Consider the following 22,637-nt stretch of genomic DNA (forward strand, 5'->3'; position numbering starts at 1 on the left):
TAGATCTGAATGAATGAAATATTCTTATTAAATACTTTTTGCTCCTTACATAGTTGAATGTGCTGACAACAATCCGCACAACAATTATCAATGGAAATCAATGTGCTCAGTTTATCAACCCAGGCCATAGTTCTGGATTTGAAACTGTCACACTCAAAATTAATTAGGAGGAAACCACACCACCGGGCCAACCACACCAGCATATGCCGTCTGATCTCATCTCGGTACCTAATGGCAGTCAGGCTACCTCTGGCGAGCACATGGAGGGCTGTGCGGCCCCCCCCAAAGAAATGCCACCCCACACCATGACTGACCCACTGCCAAACTGGTCATGCTGGAGGATGTTGCAGGCAGCCGAACGTTCTCCACGGTGTCTCCAGACTGTCACGTCTGTCACATGTGCTCAGTGTGAACCTGCTTTCATCTGTGAAGAGCACAGGGCGCCAGTGGCGTATTTGCCAATCTTTGTGTTCTCTGGCAAATGCCAAACGTCCTGCACGGTGTTGGGCTGTAAGCACAACCCCCACCTGTGGACGTTGGGCCCTCATACCACCCTCGTGGAGTCTTTTTGACCGTTTGAGCAGACACATGCACATTTGTGGCCTGCTGGAGGTCATTTTGCAGGGCTCTGGCAGTGCTCCTCCTGCTCCTCCTTACACAAAGGCGGAGGTAGCGGTCCTGCTGCTGGGTTGTTGCCCTCCTACGGCCTCCTCCACATCTCCTGATGTACTGCCCTGTCTCCTGGTAGCGCCTCCTGCTCAAGACACTACGCTGACAGACACAGCAAACCTTCTTGCCACATCTCGCAGTGATGTGCCATCCTGGATGAGCTGCAATACCTGAGCCACTTGTGTTGGTTGTGGACTCCGTCTCATGCTACCACTAGAGTGAAAGCACCGCAAGCATTCAAAGGTGACCAAAAAATCAGCCAGGAAGCATAGGAACTGAGAAGTGGTCTGTGGTCCCCACCTGCAGAACCACTCCTTTTATTGGGGGTGTCTTGCTAAATGCCTATAATTTCCACCTGTTGTCTATTCCATTTGCACAACAGCATGTGAAATGTATTGTCAACCAGTGTTGCTTCCTAAGTGGACAGTATGATTTCACAGAAGTGTGATTGACTTGGAGTTACATTGTGTTGTTTAAGTGTTCCCTTTATTTTTTTGAGCAGTGTGTTTTTATATATATATATATATATATATATATATATATATACTGAATGAACACTTTTATTTTAACTTAATATAATACAAAAATAAATCAATTTAGTCTCAAATAATGACACGTTCAATTTGGTTTAAATAATACAAAAACACAGTGTTGGAGAAGTAAAAGTTTTATATGTGCCATGTAAAAAGCTAATGTTTAAGTTCCTTGCTTAGAACATGAGCTGGTGGTTCATTTTAACGCGAGGCTTCAATATTCCCAGTGTAGGTTGTAGTTATTATAGGACTATTTCTCTCTATACCATTTGTATTTCATATACCTTTTGACTATTGAATGTTCTTATAGGCACTATAGTATAGTTTTGCCAGCCTAATCTCAGGAGCTGATAAGGCTTGCGAAGAGCTGCTGGCAAACGCAGGAAAGTGCTGTTTGAATGAATGCTTACGAGCCTGTCGCTGCTCAGTCAGACTGTTCTATCAAATATCAAATCATAGACTTAATTATAATAAACACACAAATATGAGCCATAGGTCATTAATATGGTCAAATCCGGAAAATAGAATTTCAAAAACAAAAAGTTTATTCTTTCAGTGAAATACTGTTCCGTATTTTATAGAGCGGGTGACATCCCTAAGTCTAAATATTGCTGTTACATTGCACAACCTTCAATGTTATGTCATAATTATGTAAAACTCTGGCAAATTAATTACGGGCTTTGTTAGGAAGAAATAATCTTCACACAGTTCGCAACGAGCCAGGCGGCCCAAACTGCTGCATATACCCTGACTCTGCTTGCATAGAACGCAAGAGCGGTGGCACAATTTCCCTAGTTAATATTGCCTGCTAACATGAATTTCTTAACTAAATATGCAGGTTTAAAAAATATATACTTGTGTATTTTAAGAAAGGCATTGATGTTTATGGTTAGGTACATTGGTGCAACAACAGGGCTTTTTTTGCGAATGCGCTTGTTGCAGCATTACCCGATTGGCAAAGTAGGCTGTGATTCGATGATAAATTAAAAGGCACTGCACTGATTATATGCAACGCAGGACAAGCTAGATAAACTAGTAATGTCATCAACAATTGTAGTTAACTCGTGATTATGTTAAGATTGATTGTTTTTCATAAGAATAAGTTTAATGCTAGCTAGCAACTTACCTTGGCTCCTTGCTGCACTCACGTAACAGGTGGTCAGCCTGCCATGCAGTCTCCCCGTGGAGTGCAATGTAAACGGCCATAAACGACGTCCAAAAATGCAGATTTACCGATTGTTATGAAAACTTGAAATCGGACCTAATTAATAAGCCATGCCGATTAACCTGTCAAACTCTAATCTATGTAAGGTCCCACAGTTGACAGTGCATGTCAGAGCAAAAACCAAGCCATAAGGTTGAAGGAATTGTCCGTAGAGCTCCAATACAGGATTGTGTCGAGGCACAGATCTGGGGAAGGGTACCAAAGAATGTCTGCAGAGTTGAAGTTCCCCAAGAACACAGTGGCCTCCATAATTCTTAAATGGAATAAGTTTGGAACCACCAAGACTATTCCTAGAGCTGTCCTCCTAGCCGAACTGAAGAATCGGGTGAGAAGGGTCTTGGTCAGGGAGGTGACCAAGAATCCGATTGTCCGCTCTGAAGGAGCTCTAGAGTTTCTCTGTGTAGATGAGGGAACCTTCCAGAAGGACAGCCATCTCTGCAGCACTCCACCAATCAAACCTTTATAGTAGTGGTCAGACGGAAGCCACTCCTCAGTGAAAGGAACATAACAGCCTGCTTTGAGTTTGCCAAAATGGCACCTAAAGGACTCTGACCAGGAGAAACAAGATTCTCTGGTCTAATGAAACCAAGATTGAACTATTTGGCCTGAATGCCAAGCGTCACATCTGAAAGAAACCTGGCACCATCCCTACGGTGAAGCATGGTGGTGGCAGCATCATGCTTTGGATGTTTTTCAGCGGCACGGACTGGGAGACTAGTCAGGATCAAGCGAAGGATAAATGGAGTAAAGTACAGAGAGATCCTTGATAACCTGCTCCAGACCTCTCAGGATCTCAGACTGAGGCGAAGGTTCACCTTCCAACAGGACAATGACCCGAAGCACACAGGCAAGACGATGCAGGAGTTGCTTCAGAACAACTGCTGCTTCTGAATGTCTGAGTGGCCCGGCCAGAGCCCAGACTTGAACCAGATCTAACATCTCTGGAGAGACCTGTAAATAGCTGTGCAGTGACGCTCCCCATCCAACCTGACATCTGATCTGCAGAGAATGATGGGGTGAATCTCCCCAAATACAGGTATGCCAAGCTTGTAGCATCATACCCAAGAAGACTTGACACTGTTGTCACTGCCAAAGGTGCTTCAACAAAATACTGAGTGAAGGGTCTGAATAATTATGTAAATGTGATATTTCCTTTTTATATATAAGTTTCTAAACCTGGTTTTGCTTTGTCATTATGGGGTATTGTGTGTAGATTTGAGGGAAAGAAAACAAAGAAAGAAATAACTTTAGAATAAGGCTGTAAACGTAACATAATTTGGAAAAAGTCGAGGGGTCTGAATACTTAACGAATGCACTGTATGTAAAAAGGTTGTTGTCTGGGGCAAACCAGGCTTTCCTTTTCCTGGTTTCACCGTCAGGTTTTGATGCAGCAGACAGAACACATGTTTTGTAATAAAGTAGCCTATGTTCACTACAGTTGCTCTAGCCCACTTGTCTAGTCTCTATTGGCCACATTTTGCTATGTGTATAGGCATTTATTTTATTTTGTCTGATCTCTTGGCCTTTTTGTTACTCTAATAGATTACATATTTTCCTCCTCTGTTGCTGCAGAAACTAAATTAATCTTTGACTAATGACTGATTAGTGTGGTCAGTGACTGAGTGGCTCGCAGGGTTGTGTGGGTAGTGCCAGTGCCTCTGAGGGTAATATGTAGGTAGGTATGTCACTAAGTCCCAGTGGAATTTGGCTTTCATAACAAAATTATGGTAGCTAGGACACTGGCTTTTGTTGACACCTGTTTTTTCTAAGCCAGATGTTACCACACAAGCCACATGGTGCCAAATACATTGATGGATTCACAATGTTTTATTAATAATTTTGTTTTAACAAAGTTTTGCTTTGCACATGCAAAGGGATTTGGTTATGCATTTCCTAGCTAAATAGCAATTGCAGCAATCGGATCAGATTGTAATTCCAGTAAGAGTAATGTGGTCCCTCCTGCCAAATCCTCGGGGGTGTCAGCTGTCTCATCTCACCTGATCATTTTCCCCTCCCCTCTGCAGTCATGCAGCCTGCTAACCTCTGACCCATGGCGGAAACATCCCTGCTGCCCACCCCCTCGCTGGTTTCACATGCTCAGCACAGAGCACCCTCTCACTCTCTGTTTGCATTCCACAACACAGACAGCCCTGCCAACCAGGTCTGGGCCCATACGGACAGACGGATCAGATTCTCTTAGTGTCACTACCCGCTCCCCTCCAGGCCCCCTCTCACAAGCACAGACACACCACACAACACTGCACCAATATTCACTCCCTGCTGTTTTATCCCCAGACTGTGACTATGGCTGTTCCCTGGCTATGTTAAAGGTTAGAGTGAAGACACACTCACAACAGGGATCTCCACTCTGACTCTGTTTGTTTGGCTTTATTTAAGACATCAACTGTATCCTGTGTTTCCTCCTTTTCCAGGCCCTCTTTATGCTGTATAGCTGCTGTCTTCAGTTCCACTGTTATAAAACGTATTCTCTCTCTTTTGGGAGGAGTGGTGGTCTTGGCGGGAAGCCAATGGAGATGAGGGCCCATACAGGCAAGGAAAGAGTGAGTGAGAGGGGGATTGGGGGGAGGAGGGTGGGATTTTGGGAATGGACAAAAAGTGTCAGAGGGGAAAGCAAGAAAGCCAAACGCTCTCATTTCCTTGTAATCATGTGACTGGTGTTGTGTGTTGTGTGCCTCTGCCTGTAAGTCCCAATGAACTGCCTGAACAGGTTACTGAGGTCCTCTCCTCTGTCTGGCACCCCCACCCCTTCATCAGTCTCGTCACTCTTTCATAGCAGTCACTGATAAACAGAGTCCTGACTCATGATCACATGTCAACAACCCTATCTGGAAATAGAATGCCTGTCCCTGGTTAAGGGGGTCTTCATGTAGACTAGTCCTAGATGTGAGACAGTACATTTAATGCATTTATTTTCAGCAGTCATGATTGACCTATTGAGTAAAGAGATTCTAAAATGACCTTTTGAATTTGGTACCTTGAATAAAATAGGAATCTTCTATCTGGAGCGCTAACGTTCTTAGTGGGAGTTTTGGAAATCCATGTCGGGTTTTCCCTTTGACACACACGCTCCCTGGTAAAGGAACACAGTGTACTCTTGGAGATTGAGCATTTAGGGAGGGGGGCAAGCGGTGTCGGGTATTGGGAAACATTGGCTAAAACCCCGCCTAGGAACTAGAGAACTTGCGTACAAAGATGTGATAAACTTGTATTGTACGAAAATTTGAATTGGAAGAATTGTGTTTTTACCAGATGTAAGAAATTGTTGTTTAGTACAGAACAGTAATGTTCCAAAGCATGTTAATGTGTCCCTGCTGTTGAGCTTGTTGATGCCTCCACCTTTGACCCGTTTTGGCCTTAAGTTGATCCTTTTCCAGAATTTTCCTTAATATGACGCGTCCCAGGATCCCTCGGGTTCAGCCATCCCTGGATGACCGCATCTTCCCCACACAGCCAGGCGTCACTGCCGTCTACAGCGTGAGTACACACACACACACACATTCACACACATTCATGCTCCACCACAGATACATATGCTCATACCACACATGCTGGTTGTGAACCCTAGCAAGCATATTCCAACCACATATCTCAAGTCTGACACCGCAGGGCGCCAGACTCTACCATTTTGTGACATTTTTCAACCCTTTGACTTGGTCATGCGAGTAAAATGTTTAATTGGTTGCATCGGTGCTCGCTGCATATTCTACATGGTCACTAGGGGTGTAGCAGTTCACCAAAACCACCATTTGATACTTATTGTGGTTTTGGGGTCACGGGTCGGTTTCGGTACAGCAGGAAAATGTTATGCAATTAACAATGTAAAAATCAAACTCTTATTTGTCACATGCGCCGAAAAAAAAAAAATAATAATAATAATAATAATAAAAAGTAACATAACAACAACACGGCTATATACAGGGGGTACCGGTACCGAGTCTATGTGCGGGGGTACAGATTAGTTAGTAATTTGTACATGTAGGTAGGGGTGAAGTGACTATGCATAGATAATAAACAGTGAGTAGCAGCAGTGTACAAACAAATAGAGGGGGGTCAATGTAATAGTCTGGTGGCCATTTGATGAATTGTTCAACAGTCTTATGGCTCAGGGGTAAAAGCTGTTAAGGAGCCTTTTGGTCCTAGACTTGGCACTCCGGTACCGCTTGCCGCGTGGTAGCAGAGAAAACAGCCTATGACTTGGGTGACTGGACTCTCTTACAATATTATGGGTTTTCCTCTGACACCACATATTATATAGGTCCTGGATGGTAGGAAGCTTGACCCCAGTGATTTACTGGGCCGTACACACTACCCTCTGAAGCGCCTTACGGTCAGATGTCAAGTAGTTGCCATACCAGGCGGTGTTGCAACCGGTCAGGATGCTCTCGATGGTGCAGCTGTAGATACCTTTTGAGTATCTGAGGACCCACACCAAATCTTTTCAGTCTCCTGAGGGGAGGGAAAGGTTTTGTCTTTGCCCTCTTCATGACCGTCTTGGTGTGTTTGGACCATGATAGTTTGTTGGTGATGTGGACACCAAGGAACATGAAACTCTCGATCTGCTCCACGACAGCCCCGTTGATTTTAATGGGGGCCTGTTCGGCCCGCCTTTTCCTGTAGTCCACGATCAGCTGCTTTGTCTTGCTCACATTGAGGGAGAGATTGTTGTCCTGACACCACACTGCCAGGTCTCTGACCTCCCTATAGGCTGTCTCATTGTTGTCGTGATCAGATCTACCGCTGTTTTGTCATCGGCAAACTTAATATGTTGGAGTTGTTTGGCCATGCAGTTGTGTGTGAACAGGGAGTACAGGAGGGGACTAAGTACCCACCCCTGAGGGGCCCCAGTGTTGAGGATCCGCGTGGCAGACGTGTTGTTGACTACCATTACCATCTGGGGGCTGCCCGTCAGCATGTCCAGGATCCAGTTGCAGGGGGAGGTGTTTAGTCCCAGGGTCCTTAGCTTAGTGTTGAGCTTTGCAGGCACTATGGTGTTGAACTCTGGGCTGTAGTCAATGAATAGCATTCTCACATAGGTGTTCCTTTTATCCAGGTAGGAAAGAACAGTGTGGAGTGCGATTGAGATTGCATAATCTCTGGATCTGTTGTGGCGGTATAGGGTATCCAGGAGGATGCTGTTGATGTGAGCCATGGCCCGCCTTTCAAAGCACTTCATGGCTACTGACTACCGCCCCGGTAGTCATTTAGGCAGGTTACCTTGCTTCCTTGGGCACAGGGACTATGGTGTTCTGAGGAGGACTGGCCACCCCACATAGCCCGGTTCCTCTCTAGGTTTCTTCCTAGGTTTTGGCCTTTCTAGGGAGTTTTTCCTAGCCACCGTGCTTTTACACCTGCATTGTTTGCTGTTTGGGGTTTTAGGCTGGGTTTCTGTACAGCACTTTGAGATATCAGCTGATGTACGAAGGGCTATATAAATAAATTTGATTTGATTTGATTCTGCTTGAAACATGTAGGTTTTACAGACTCCGTCAGGGAAAGGTTGAAGGTGTCAGTGAAGACACTTGCTTGTTGGTCCGCGCATGCTTTGAGTACACATCCTGGTAATCCATTTGGCCCTATGGCTTTGTGAATGTTGACCTGTTTAATGAAAGTTTGAGTTTTGAAGTGTTTTATTTGAATTTGGCGCTCTGCATTTCCCGGGGAAATTGGCCACTTGAGACGCTAGCTTCTCACTATTCCCAAGAGGTTTTAACCTCTTGAAGCTAGGGGGCACTATAAAAAATAACGTTCCCAAAGTAAACGGCCTATTTCTCAGGACCAGATGCTAGAATATGCATATAATTGACAGATTAGGATAGAAAACACTAACGTTTCCAAAACTGTCAAAATATCGTCTGTGAGTATAACAGAACTGATATTGCAGGCAAAACTCTGAGAAAAATCAAATCAGTAAGTGGCCTCTATTTTGAAAACTCCATGTTCCATAGCCTCCCATTGCTCCATTTAAAGGGATATCAACCAGATTCCTTTTCCTATCGCTTCCTTAATGTGTCAACAGTCTTCAGACATAGTTTCAGGCTTTTATTTTGAAAAATGAGCCAGAACGATAACATCTCGTCAAGTGGTCACATGACTTTTGCTCGCGCAACAGAATTTGGACAGCTTTTGTTTTTCCCTCTCCTACTGTGAAAGACATTTGCGGTTGATATATTATCGAATATATATTTTTAAAACAACCTGAGGCTTGATAATAAAAAACTTTTGACATGTTTCTGTGGACATTACGGATATTACTTGGAATTTGTCTGCGTTGTCGTGACCGCTCTTTCCTGTGGATTTCTGAACATAATGCGCCAAACAAACAGAGGTATTTTGGATATAAAAATTATCTTTATGGAACAAAAGGAACATTTGTTGTGTAACTGGGAGTCTCTTGAGTGAAAACATCCGAAGATCATCAAAGGTAAACGATTAATTTGATTGCTTTTCTGATTTTCGTGACAAAGCTACCTGATGCTAAGTGTACTTAATGTTTGTCATGCGATTGATAAACTTACACAAACACTTGGATTGCTTTCACTGTAAAGCATAATTTCAAAATCTGAGACGACAGGTGGATTAATAGAAGGCTACGGTGTGTTTTGCAATATTGCACTTGTGAGTCATGAATGCTTGTGACCGTTTAGTCACGGTAACTGGGCTTCTCCAAGCTCTGATGTTGCTGAAGGTCATTAGTAACCTACCAAACTTGCTAACTGCCTGGTACGCAGCACTCCTCTGTCCCTCCAATCACTCTGACATCAATGCAAATGTATTCAAAAATCGAACACTTCATGAGCTCATGTTGCGCAACATTTCTATAGGCTATGTAATTGCGTGAGAAAACAGTGATGGCATCTTCTTTTTTACATTTTTTAAAAAGAGGATCCCATCAGCTTTCTATAGGCTACGAATGGTGGTCGACCGATTATTATTTTTCAACGCCGATACCGATTTTTGGAGGGCGAAAAAATGCTGATACCGATTAATCGGCATATATATATACATACGCACACACACGTATATCATATCACACACACACACACGTGTATATATACACACACACACGTGTATATATACACACACACACACGTGTGTATATATATATATATATATATACACACACACACACGTGTATATATATATACACACACACACACACACACACACACACACACACACACACACACACACACACACACACACACACACACACACACACACACACACGCACGTGTGTATATATATATATATGCACACACGCACGCGCGCGCACGTATATATATATATATATATACATACATACATACATACATACATACATACATACATACATACATACATACATACATACATACATACATACATACATACATACATACATGCATGCATGCATGCATGCATGCATACATACATACAGTTGAAGTCGGAGGTTTACATACACTTAGGTTGGAGTCATTAAAACTCGTTTTTCAACCACTCCACAAATGTCTTGTTAACAAACTGTAGTTTTGGCTAGTCGGTTAGGACATCTACTTTGTACATGACACAAGTCATTTTTCACAAGTCAATTGTTTACAGACAAATTATTTCACTTATAATTCCCTGCATCACAATTTCAGTGGGTCAGAAGTTAATTTACACCAAGTTGACTGTGCCTTTTAAACAGCTTGGAAAATTCCAGAAAATGATGTCATGGCTTTAGAAGCTTCTGATTTACATCATTTGAGTCAATTGGAGGTGTACCTGTGAATGTATTTCAAGGTCTACCATCACTCTGTGCCTATTTGCTTGACATCATGGGAAAATGAAAAGAACTCAGCCAACATTGTAGACCTCCAAGTCTGGTTCATCCTTGGGAGCAATTTTCAAATGCTTGAAGGTACCACATTCATCTGTGCAAACAATAGTACGCAAGTATAAACCTCACAGGACCACGCAGCTGTCATATTGCTCAGGAAGGAGACTCGTTCTGTCTCCTATTGACGAACATACTTTGGTGTGAAAAGTGCAAATCAATCCCAGAACAACAGCAAAAGAACAACCTTGTGAAGATGGTGGAGGAAACCGGTACAAAAGTATCTATATCCACAGTAAAACTGTCACGTTCGTTAAAATAAATATCGGACCAAGCTGCAGCGCGAAATGGTTTTATCAATCGGCATGACAAAGATTAAGTACACTTAGCATCAGGTAGCTTTGTCACGAAAATCAGAAAAGCAATCAAATTAATCATTTACCTTTGAGCTTCGGTTGTTTTCACTCACGAGACTCCCAGTTAGACAGCAAATGTTCCTTTTGTTCCATAAAGATATTTTTATATCCAAATACCTCCGTTAGTTTGATGCGTTATGCCTAGGAATCCACCGGAGATAGCGGTCACGACAACGCAGACAAAATCCCAAATTATATCCATAATATCGACAGAAACATGGCAAACGTTTTTTATAATCAATCCTCAAGGTGTTTTTCAAATATCTATTTGATAATACTGTATATCAACCGGGACAGTTGGCTTTTCACTAGGACCGGGAGGAAAAATGGCTACCTCTCTGTTTAGCGCAAAAATCACACTGAGAGCCAACAACCCGACCACTTACGCAATGTGGACGTTTACGATCATTCTTTTAAATAAAGGCTGGAAACTACGTCTAAAGGCTGTAGACACCTTAGGGAACCCACAGAAAAATGAATCTGGTTGATATCCCTTTCAATGGGCAATAGGGATGCATAGAAAGACAGGGGTTTCAAAATAAAAGTCACTTCCTGATTGGATTTTTCTCAGGATTTCGCCTGCAATATCAGTAATGTTATACTCACAGACGATATTTTTACAGTTTTGGTTACTTCAGAGTTTTCTATCCTAAGCTGTCAATTATATGCATATTTATAGCATTTGGTCCTGAGAAATAAGCAGTTTACTTTGGGAACATTATTTTTCCAAAAATAAAAATAGTGCCCCCTAGCTTCAAGAGGTTAAATATGATCCCCAATTAGAGACAACGATTACCAGCTGCCTCTAATTGGGAATCATACAAATCACCAACATAGAAAATAAACTAGAACACCACGTATAAATAAATAAACTAGATCACCCCCAGTCACGTGACAAAAACGAGTCCTATATCGACATAACCTGAAAGGCTGCTGAGCAACGAAGAAGCCACTGCTCCAAAGCCGCCATAAAAAAATCCAGACTACGGTTTGCCACTGCACATGGGGACAAAGATCTTACTTTTTGGAGAAATGCCCTCTGGTCAAAAATAGAACTGTTTGGCCATAATGACCACCGTTATGTTTGGAGGAAAAGGGGGAGGCTTGACAGCTGAAGAACACCATCCCAACCGTGAAGCATGGGGGGTGGCAACATCATGTTGTGGGGGTGCTTTGCTGCAGGAGGGACTGGTGCACTTCACAAAATAAATGGCATCATGAGGTAGGAAAATTATGTGGATATATTGAAACAACATCTTAACCACTTAGTCCGACCCACACCGCATGCGGTCGCGTAATCATAGCCTCAAGCTCATTACCATAACGCAACGTTAGCGGTTTCTAAAAATCGCAAATGAAATGAAATAAATATGCCTGCTCTCAAGCTTATCCTTTCTTAACAATCCTGTCGTCACAGATTTTCAAAATATGCTTTAGAACCAGAGAAAATCAACAATTTGTGTAAGAGTGGTGATAGCTAGCTTAGCATTTAGCGTTAGCATTTAGCACGCAACATATTCACAAAAACCAGCAAAGGGATCAAATAAAATAATTTACCTTTGAAGAACTTCAGATGTTTCAATGAGGAGACTCAGTTACATAGCAGATGTCCAGTTTTTCCTGAAAGATGCTTGTGTAGGACACAACGTTCCGTTTTGTTACTATGCATTTGGCTACCGAAACTAACCGAAAATTCAGTCACCTACACGTCGAACTTTTTTCCGAATTAACTCCATAATATCGACTGAAACATGGAAAACGTTGTTTGAATCAATCCTCAAGGTGTTTTGTCATATATCTCTTCATTGAAATGCCGTTCCTGGAAGCCTGCATTGTTCTCAGATTCGGATGGAAAAATACTGGTAGGTGACTTTTGCGCACCAATTTCCACACAGACACCGTGCGGGACCCCTGGTAAATGTAGTCTCTTATGGTCAATCTTCCAATGATATGCCTACAAATAAGTCACAATGCTGCAGACACCTTGGGGAAACGCTAGAAAGTGTCCGTTCATTCCTGTCGCATTCACAGCCATATAAGGCGATCATGGAAAACGTGCCGTCAGAAATCCTGTTCATTTCCTGGTCGCTCAAACATCTTGGTTTTGCCTGTAGCTTTAGTTCTAAGGCACTCACAGTGAAAATCTCTGCAGTTCTGGAAACGTCAGTGTCTTCTTTCCAAAACTATCAATTCCAAGCATAGTCGAGCATCTTTTCTTGACAAAATATTGCGCTTAAAACGGGCACGTGTTTTTATCCAAAAATGAAATACTGCCCCTATAGGACTAACAGGTTAACCTGTTGGTACTAGGGGGCAGTATTTAAATGGGATATTTTGTCAGGACAAGATGCTAGAATATGCATATAATTGACAGCTTTGGATAGAATACACTCTAACGTTTCCAAAAACTGTAAAGATATTGTCTGTGTGTATAACAGAACTGATGTTGTGGGGGAAAGCCTGAGGAAAAATCCAATCCGGAAGTGCCCCAGGCTTTGAAAGCGCTGCGTTCCAATGAGTCCCTATTCAGCTGTGAATGTGCCATCAACGAGCTTACGCTTTCAAAGTATTCCCCAAGGTGTCTACAGCATTGTGACGTAGTTTTATGCATTTCTGTTGAAGAATATCCCTAGGCGGCCACATTGCGTAAGTGGTCACATGGTGGCTCCGAGAGAGATTCTCGCGTAAAAAATCCAATCAGTCCTACTGAAAAACTAATTGTCCCGACGGAAATATTATCGAATAGATATTAGAAAAACACCTTGAGGATTGATTATAAACGACATTTGCCATGTTTCTGTCGATAGTAAGGAGCTAATTTGGAATATTTTTCGCTGTTGTGGTGATCGCAATTTCCGGGCGATTTCTCAGCCAAACGTGGAGAACAAACGGAGCTATTTCGCCTACAAAAATAATATTTTGGGAAAAAATGAACTTTAGCTATCTACCTGGGAGTCTCGTGAATGTAAACATCCGAAGTTCATCAAAGGTAAACGATTGAATTTGATTGCTTTTCTGATTTCCGTGACAAGGTTGCCTGCTGCTAGCAAGGCATAATGCTATGCTAGGCTATCGATAAACTTACACAAATGCTTGTCTAGCTTTGGCTGTAAAGCATATTTTGAAAATCTGAGATGACAGGGTGATTAACAAAAGGCTAAGCTGTGTCTCAATATATTTCATTTGTGATTTTCATGAATAGGGATATTTTCTAGGGATATTTATGTCCGTTGCGTTATGCTAATTAGTTTCAAGCAATGATTACGCTCCCGCATGCGGGTTTGGGAGTTAAGAAAATTAAGATATCAGTCAGGAAGTTAATGCTTGGTCGCAAATGGGTCTTCCATATTGACAATGACCCCAAGCATACTTCCAAAGTTGTGGCAAAATGGCTTAAGGACAACAAAGTCGAGGTATTGGAGTGGCCATCACAAAGAACTGAAAAGGCGTGTGCGAGCAGGGAGGCCTACAAACCTGATTCAGTTACACCAGCTCTGTCGGGAGGAATGAGCCAACTTATTGTGGGAAGCTTGTGGAAGGCTACCTGAAACGTTTGACCAAGTTAAACTATTTAAAGGCAATGCTACCAAATGCTAATTGAGTGTATGTAAACTTCTGACCCACTGGAATGTGATGGAAGAAATGAAAGCTGAAATAAATCATTCTATCTACTATTATTCTGACATTTGACATTTCTTAAAATAAAGTGGTGATCCTAACTGACCTAAGACAGGGAATTATTACTTGGATTAAATGTCAGGAATTGTGAAACTGGGTTGAAGTGTATTTGGCTAAGGTGTTTGTAAACTTCCGACTTCAACTGTATATATTTGAAATAATTACAAAAATGCTGAACACTTAACTTAATATAATGCATAAATAAAATCCATTTAGTTTCAGATAAAAAATGAAACATGCTCAATTTGGTTTAAATAATGCAAAACACAGTGTTGGAGAAGAAAGTAAAAGTGCATTATGTGCCATGTAAAAAAGCTAACGTTTAAGTTCCTTGCTCAGAACAAATGAAAGCTGGTAGTTCCTTTTAACATGAGTCTTCAATATTCCCAGGTAAGAAGTTTTAGGATGTAGTTATTGTAGGACTAGTTCTCTCTATACCATTTGTATTTGACTATTGGATGTTCTAATCGGTACTTTAGTATTGCCGGCCTAATCTCAGCAGTTGATAGGTTTGAAGTCATAAACAGCGCAATGCTTGAAGCACAGCGAAGCGGTGCTGGCAAATGCAGGAAAGTGCTTTTTGAATGAATGCTTGCAAGCCTGCTGCCTACCACCGCTCAGTCAGACTACTCTATCAAACCAAACTGCTGCATATACCCTGACTCTGCTTGCACAGAACGCAAGAGAAGTGACACAATTTCCCTAGTTAAACGAAATTCATGTTCGCAGGCAATATTAACTGAATATGCAGGTTTAAAAATATGTACTTGTGTATTGATTTTAAGAAAGGCGTTGATGTTTATGGTTTGGTACATTGGTGCAACGACAGTGCTTTTTGTCGCGAATGAGCTTGTTAAATCACCTGTTTCGCGAAGTAGACTGTGATTCAATGATAAATTAACAGGCACCACATCGATTATATGTAACGCAGGGCAAGCTAGATGAACTAGTAATATCATCAACCATGTGTAGTTAACTAGTGATTATGTTAAGATTGATTGTTATTTATAAGATACGTTTAATGCTAGCTAGCACCTTACCTTGGCTCCTTGCTGCACTCACATAACAGGTAGTCAGCCTGCCACGCAGTATCCTTGTAGAGTGCAATGTCATCGGTGTCCAAAAATGGCGATTACCGATTTATGAAAACTTGAAATCGGCCCTAATTAATCGTCCGTTCTGCTGAATCGGTCGACCTCTACTTAGGACGATAGACAAGTTTCCCACTAGTAATTACCAGTTGGAGGGCCATACAAATGGATTTATCCCCAGTTGTATGTGGTAAATTGCCACTTGGTTACGAACGCACCATGAAACTGCCTCCTTCAATGACAGATGCACACCTGTGACTCTCATAAAGGGGGCGTATCTGTAGCATGGTACATTCCCCACTCTGTGCTGTTAAGAACAACACAGGGTGCATTGGCCAATTCATTGAATGCTTTGGCTTGCTTGTATAGAGCGGGTACTATGTGTTTGCTGAATTGAGTGCAAGAGGTAAGTTCGTAATGTGGCTCGAGCACTTTCACAAGGTGCTGAAATGCTCTTTTCTCAACCACTGAGAATGGGTGCATATCTTTGGATTGTAAAAAATATAAACATAGCCTACCTATCGCTCTTATAATTTCTTTGGCCCGGTCAGAATCAGCTGCCAAGGGCTGCTGGAATGCAGAGGGGAGACGATGTTGTGTTTCCATCTTGCTCCGGAATACTGGGGTGATGTCGGCGTTTGAGGTGTTTGCAACTGCGTAGGCTATTCTCATTGAGTGTGGTGACCTACTGTTAACGTTTTATCCACAACTCTGTTCATCGCCTTTGTAATCTATACAGAACAAAAATATAAACGTAACATGTAGTGTTGGTCCCATGTTTCATTAGGTGAAATTTAAAGATACCAGAAATGTTCCATACGCACAAAAAGCTTATTTCTCTCAAATGTTGTGCACAAATTAGTTTACATCCCTTTTAGTGAGCATTTCTCCTTTGCCAATATAATCCATCCACCTGACAGATGTGGAATATCAGGAAGCTGATTTAAACTGCATGATCACTACAAAGGTGCACCTTTAGCTGGGGACAATAAAATGACACTCTAAAATGTGCTGTTTTGTCACACAACACAATGCCACAGATGTCTCAAGTTTTGAGGAAGTGTGCAATTGGCATGCTGACTGCAGGAATGTCCACCAGAGCTGTTGCCAGAAAATGTAATGTAAATGTTTCTACCATAAGCTGCTTCCAACGTCACTTTAGAGAATTTGGCAGTACGTCCAACGGGCCTCACTACCACAGATCACGTGTAATGTTCCTTAGTGCCATAGTTAGACTTTCAAGTAGATTAAAGTAAAAACTATGGCAAGACCTGAATTGTTGTCTAGCAATGATCAACAACTCCTTTGACGAATCTTGAAGAATTTTGAAATGAATAATGGGCCAATGTTGCACAACCCAGGTGAGTAAAGCTTTTAGAGACTTACCCAGAAAGACTCACAGCTGTAATCGCTGCCAAATGTGCTTCTACAACGTATTAACTCGGGGGTGTGAACACTTGTGTAAATTAGATATTTCTGTATTTAATTTTCAATACATTTGCAAAAATATCTACTAACATGTTTTCACTTTGCCATTATGGGGATGGGTAGATGGGTGAAAGAGAATGTAATGTAATTCATTTTGAATTCTGGCTGTAACGCAACAAAATGTGGAGTAAGTCTAGGGGTATTAATACCTTTTGAAGGCACTGTATACACTGCTCAAAAAAATTAAGGGAACACTTAAACAACACAATGTAACTCCAAGTCAATCACACTTCTGCTGTTGTGCAAATTGAATAAACAACAGGTGGAAATTATAGGCAATTAGCAAGACACCCCCAATAAAGGAGTGGTTCTGCAGGTGGTAACCACAGACCACTTCTCAGTTCCTATGCTTCCTGGCTGATGTTTTGGTCACTTTTGAATGCTGGCGGTGCTTTCACTCTAGTGGTAGCATGAGACGGAGTCTACAGCCCACACAAGTGGTTCAGGTAGTGCAGCTCATCCATTACATTTACATTACATTTACATTTAAGTCATTTAGCAGACGCTTCTGCAGGTGGTAACCACAGACCACTTCTCAGTTCCCTGGAGGCTTCCTGGCTGATGTTTTGGTCACTTTTGAATGCTGGCTTGGGAAGGTTGAACACTGCTTTCACTCTAGTGGTAGCATGAGCCCAGCGGAGTCTAATCCAGCCCACACAAGTGGTTCAGGGTCGTAGTGGATGTTGTAGAGCATGAACATCCAGGATGGCACATCAGGATCACGCGAGCTGTGGGACACAATGGAGTTGTCAACCGGTTTGCTGTGTCTGTCAGCAGTAGTGTGATCCAGAGCATGGAGATGCGCTACCTGGTCATCAGGGGGAAGACAAGATTAATTGCCAGGATGGCACATCAGCTGTGGCAGAAGGTTTGCTGGAGGAGTGCCAGAGCATGGAGGGCAGGCCAGTTAGATCCATAATATCGACAGATATGGCAAATGTTTTTATAATCAATCCTTAAGGTGTTTTTCAAATATCTATTTGATAATATATCAACCGGGACAATTGCCTTCTTAGTAGGAGCAATGGCCGCCTTTGTCTATTACGCACATATCACTCTGAGAGCCACCAGCTGACCACTGACGCAATGTTGTCGTTCACGCTCATTTTTTCAAAATAAAAGCCTGAAACTATGTCTTGTGACTGTAGACACATTAGGGAAGCCATAGAAAAAGGAATCTGGTTGATATCCCTTTCAATGCTCGATAGGGAGGCATAGGAACGCAGAGGTTTCAAAATAAGAGTCACTTCCTGATTAGATTTTTCTCAGGCTTTCGCCTGCAATATCAGTTCTGTTATACTCACAGACTATTTTTACAGTTTTGGAAACTTTAGAGTTTTATATCCTAAGCTATCAATTATATGCATATTCTAGCATCTTGTCCTGAGAAATAGCCCGTTTTACTTTGGGAATGTTATTTTTCCAAAAATGAAAATACTGCCCCCTAGTCTCAAGAGGTTAACTTCTTGGTGACAGGGGGCAGTATTTCCATGTCCAGATGAAATACATGCCCAAATTCAACTGCCTGCTACTCATCCCCAGAAGATAAGATATGCATATTATTAGTAGATTTGGATAGAAAACACTCTGAAGTTTCTAAAATTGTTTGAATCATGTCTGAGAGTATAACATCATTTATTTAGCAGGCGAAACCCAGAGGACAAACCATTCCGGTGTTTTGTTTGTTTTTGAGGTCACTCTCTTTTCAATGGTTTTTCATTGGGAATCCAGATTTCTAAGGTACCTTCTTTCTTGTAGTTCCTATCACTTCCACTGGATGTCAATGGTCTTTAGAAATTGGTTGAGTTTATTCCTTTTTGTAATGAAGAAGTACGGCCATCTTGAACGAGGGTCACTTGAAGTGTACTGTTAGATTAGAGGCGCGTGACCAGAAAGCACGCTTCAGTTTGTTTTCTTCCTGTATTGAACACAGATCATCCCGTCTTCAATTTTATTGATTATTTACATTTCAAACTAAATAAAATACCTAAAGTTGTTTTACAAAAGTAGTTTGAAATGTTTTGGCAAAGTTTACAGGTAACTTTTGAGATATTTTGTAGTCCCGTTGAGCTAGTTGGAACCGGTGTTTTTCTGGATCAAACGCGCCAAATAATTGGACATTTTGGATATATATCGACGGAATTAATTGAACAAAAGGACCATTTGTGATGTTTATGGGACATATTGGAGTGACAACAAAAGAAGCTTGTCAAAGGTAAGGTATGAATTATACTTTTATTTCTGCGTTTTGTGTCGCACCTGCAGGGTTGAAATATGGTTTCTAGCTTTGTTTATGGATGTGCTATCCTCAGATAATAGTATCGTTTGCTTTCTCCGAAAAGCATTTTTGAAATCTGACATGTTGGCTGGATTCACAACAAGTGTAGCTTTAATTTGCTATCTTGCATGTGTGATTTAATGAAAGTTTGATTTTTATAGTAATTTATTTGAATTTGGCGCTCTACATTTTCCCTGGCTTTTGGCCAGAGAGGTTAAAGCAAGACCCCTGAACTCTCGTGTATTTTCCGCAGTATGCAATGATATTGGCAGCAACCATGTAACGCTTTTACAACATACAGAAGTGCGCTATATGTTTTTTTTTTTAATTGAGAGACCAGCTTAAAGTTTTCTTTACTGACCATCTATTTCACTTGCCTGATCACTTGCATGATGATGAGTGTCTCACACAACTGGCATATCTGGGTGGTGTTTTTTCTTGCTTAACCTCTAGGGTACGTGGGATGCTAATGTCCCACCTGACCAACATCCAGTGAGGTGCAGGGCGCCAAATTCAAACAAATCTCATACATGTATTGTACACCATTTTAAAGATAAACTTGTTGTTAATTCCACTACAGTGTCAGATTTCAAAAAGGCTTTACAACAAAGGCATAACATGCGATTATGTTAGGTCAGTACCGAGTCGCAAAAAAACAGATATTTTTCCAGCCAAAGAGGAGTCACAAAAAGCAGAAATAGAGATAAAATGAATCAATAACCTTTGATTTTATCAGATGGCACTCATAGGACTTCATGTTACACAATACATGTATGTTTTGTTCGATAAAGTTCATATTTATATCCAGAAATCTCTGTTTACATTGGCGCGTTTATGTTTTGCCTCCAAAACATCCGGTGAAAGTGCAGAGAGCCACGTCAATTTACAGAAATATTCATCATAAATGTTGATGAAAATACAACTGTTATGCATGGAATTAAAGATCTACTTCTCCTTAATGCAACCGCTGTGTCAGATTTCAAAAAAGCTTTACGAAAAAGCACACCATGGAATAATCTGAGTACAGCGCTCCAAGACCAAAACAAGAAATCCAGATACACGCCATGTTATTGAGTCAACAAAAGTCAGAAATAGCATTATAAATATTCACTTACCTTTGATCTTCATCAGAATGCACTCCCAGGAATCCCAGTTTCACAATAAATGTTAGTTTTATTTAAGTCCATCATTTATGTCCAAATACCTCCTTTTTGTTTAGTACAGTAATCCAAATGCGCAGGCACTAGGTCCAGACGAAGTGAAAAAAGTTATATTACAGTTCGTAGAAACATGTCAAACAATGTATATAATCAATCTTTAGGATGTTTTAATCATAAATCTTCAAGAATGTTTCAACCAGAGAATTACTTTGTCTTTAGAAATTAATGGGAACAGAGCTAACTCTCGCCTGACTGAGCACATGGCCTTCTGGCAGACCCATGACTCAATCAGCTCTCATTCTCTCCCACGTCACAGTAGAAACCTGAAGCAAGGTTCTAAAGACTTTTGACATCTAGTGGAAGACGTAGAAAGTGCAATATGACCCCACAGACACTGTATATTGGATAGGCTAAGACTTGAAAACCTAAAAATTTCCCACTTCTTGGTTGGATTATTTCTTAGGTTTTTGTCTGCCATATGAGTTCTGTTATACTCACAGACATCATTCAAACAGTTTTAGAAACTTCAGAGTGTTTTCTGTCCAAATCTAATAATATGCATATCCTAGCATCTGGGCCTGAGGAGCAGGCAGTTTAGTCTGGGCACGCTTTTCATCCAGAAGTGAAAATACTGCCCCCTACACCAAATGATCTGAATCTAGGATTACAGGGACTCTCCGCAACTATATTCAATGTGCGGGACAAAAGGCTATGGTTAAGAAGTTGGAGCTCTTCTCTGTCTGCATTAACAAAGACGACACACAGGTCTTTCCATCAATGATTTTTTTTGTGTGCAAATGAACTCCAGTTTACAGACAATGTCAAATGTGATCTAGCGAAGCACCTGAGTGAGTTGGGTGTGCAATTACGCAGGTACTTTCCCTAAACGGATGACACAAACGACTGGATTCGTTATCCCTTTCATGCCCTGCCTCCAGTCGATATCTAAAGGACAGCCTCGTCGAAAATTGCAATAAGCTGTTCTGTGAAAATGTAATTTAATCAGAAGCCACTGACAGATTTCTGGTTCGGGCCTTGGCAAATTGCGCTGTTAAGACACTAATTCCCTTTGCAACCACGTACCCATGTGAGAGTGGATTCTCGGCCCTCACTAGCATTAAAACTAAATACAGGCACAGACTGTGTGTGGAAAATGATTTAAGTGTGAGACTCTCCAATACAACCCAACATTGCAGAGTTATGTGCATCCTTTCAAGCACACTCTTCTCATTAACCTGTGGTGAGTTATTCACAATTTTCGATTAACAAAAGGTTTTGTATGGTTAAATGAAGAGCAAAATGGTTGATTTATTATATTATTATTCGTGCCGTGTTCCTATAAGAGCTATTTGTCACTTCCCACAAGCAGGGTTGTGACAAACTCACACTCATTTTTAGGGTTATTACGCATATCGTATAGTGTTTGGCAGGCTTACAATGATGGCAAAAAACAATATGTGAGTGTGTTGACCCTGGTGCTAGATGGGGTAGGCATCTTGAGGTTGAATGTTTTGAAGGGGTACGGGACTATAAATAATTTGGGGACCACTGGTCTATCAATACACTTACTTTATAAGATGATACTCAATTTCCTATTGCGTGATGCTGTGGAAAACAATTGATGGCACCAAATAATGGGCTGGTGCCATCAACTTAACTTAGTGACACCAATGACACCAGGGGGAAATGTTAGTCTAGAGCCCTGCACTGTCTGTTTAGTTTACATATTCTTTACAGCTTAAAAACAAAGTGTGTGTGTGTAATGTATGACAGAAACATAGGGCATATCACTGAGCTCAGTCTACATCTGGGAAGATGTGGCTGTCACCTTAGGGCTCACTGCCACATGATTCATCATAACTGTCAGCTTCACCCCCCACCTACCCGCTGCCGTGTGTGTTTGTTGCCCACACTCCGTTACACTGCTTCTCCCAGTCTACTTACTCTGATGCCTGAGTTGACCCCCTCTCCACTGCGGTGTGTGTGGTGTGTCAGAGCCACTGCTGTGCTGAGCCATCCTGTCTGCCTGGAGGCAAGGGTCTGTGCGGGGGAGGAGACACATTACAGGAGCCTCTCATATAGTGGAGCTCCGCTCTCTGGAGATGCTTCTGCTGTGGATTAATTTAGAACATATGAAAAATAGGAAGAAATTCAGAACCTCTGCTTGCAATCCAAACACATACGGTGCATTCGGAAAATATTCAGACCCATTGACTTTTTCCACATTTTGTTACGTTTTTGGCCTTATTCTAAAATTCAATTGTTTTATTTCCCTCATCAATC

The 22,637-nt window shown here is 41.6% G+C and overlaps 1 protein-coding gene across 11 annotated transcripts in view; it reads left to right on the top strand.

Moving 5' to 3' along the window:
- Nucleotides 1-22,637, top strand: part of LOC124031388 (eukaryotic translation initiation factor 4 gamma 3-like) — an 82,844-nt gene that overhangs the window by 17,199 nt on the left and 43,008 nt on the right. For 10 of the 11 annotated variants that reach the window (XM_046342553.1, XM_046342554.1, XM_046342557.1 and 7 more), the window contains exon 2: nt 5,823-5,922. In XM_046342553.1, the coding sequence (XP_046198509.1) occupies nt 5,823-5,922 (100 nt within the window). The remainder of the gene's footprint in view (nt 1-5,822; nt 5,923-22,637) is intronic. The other variant, XM_046342558.1, reaches the window with a different exon arrangement.

The sequence above is a fragment of the Oncorhynchus gorbuscha genome, linkage group LG03, assembly GCF_021184085.1.
Source record: "Oncorhynchus gorbuscha isolate QuinsamMale2020 ecotype Even-year linkage group LG03, OgorEven_v1.0, whole genome shotgun sequence".
In the NCBI taxonomy this organism is placed as follows: Eukaryota; Metazoa; Chordata; class Actinopteri; order Salmoniformes; family Salmonidae; genus Oncorhynchus; species Oncorhynchus gorbuscha.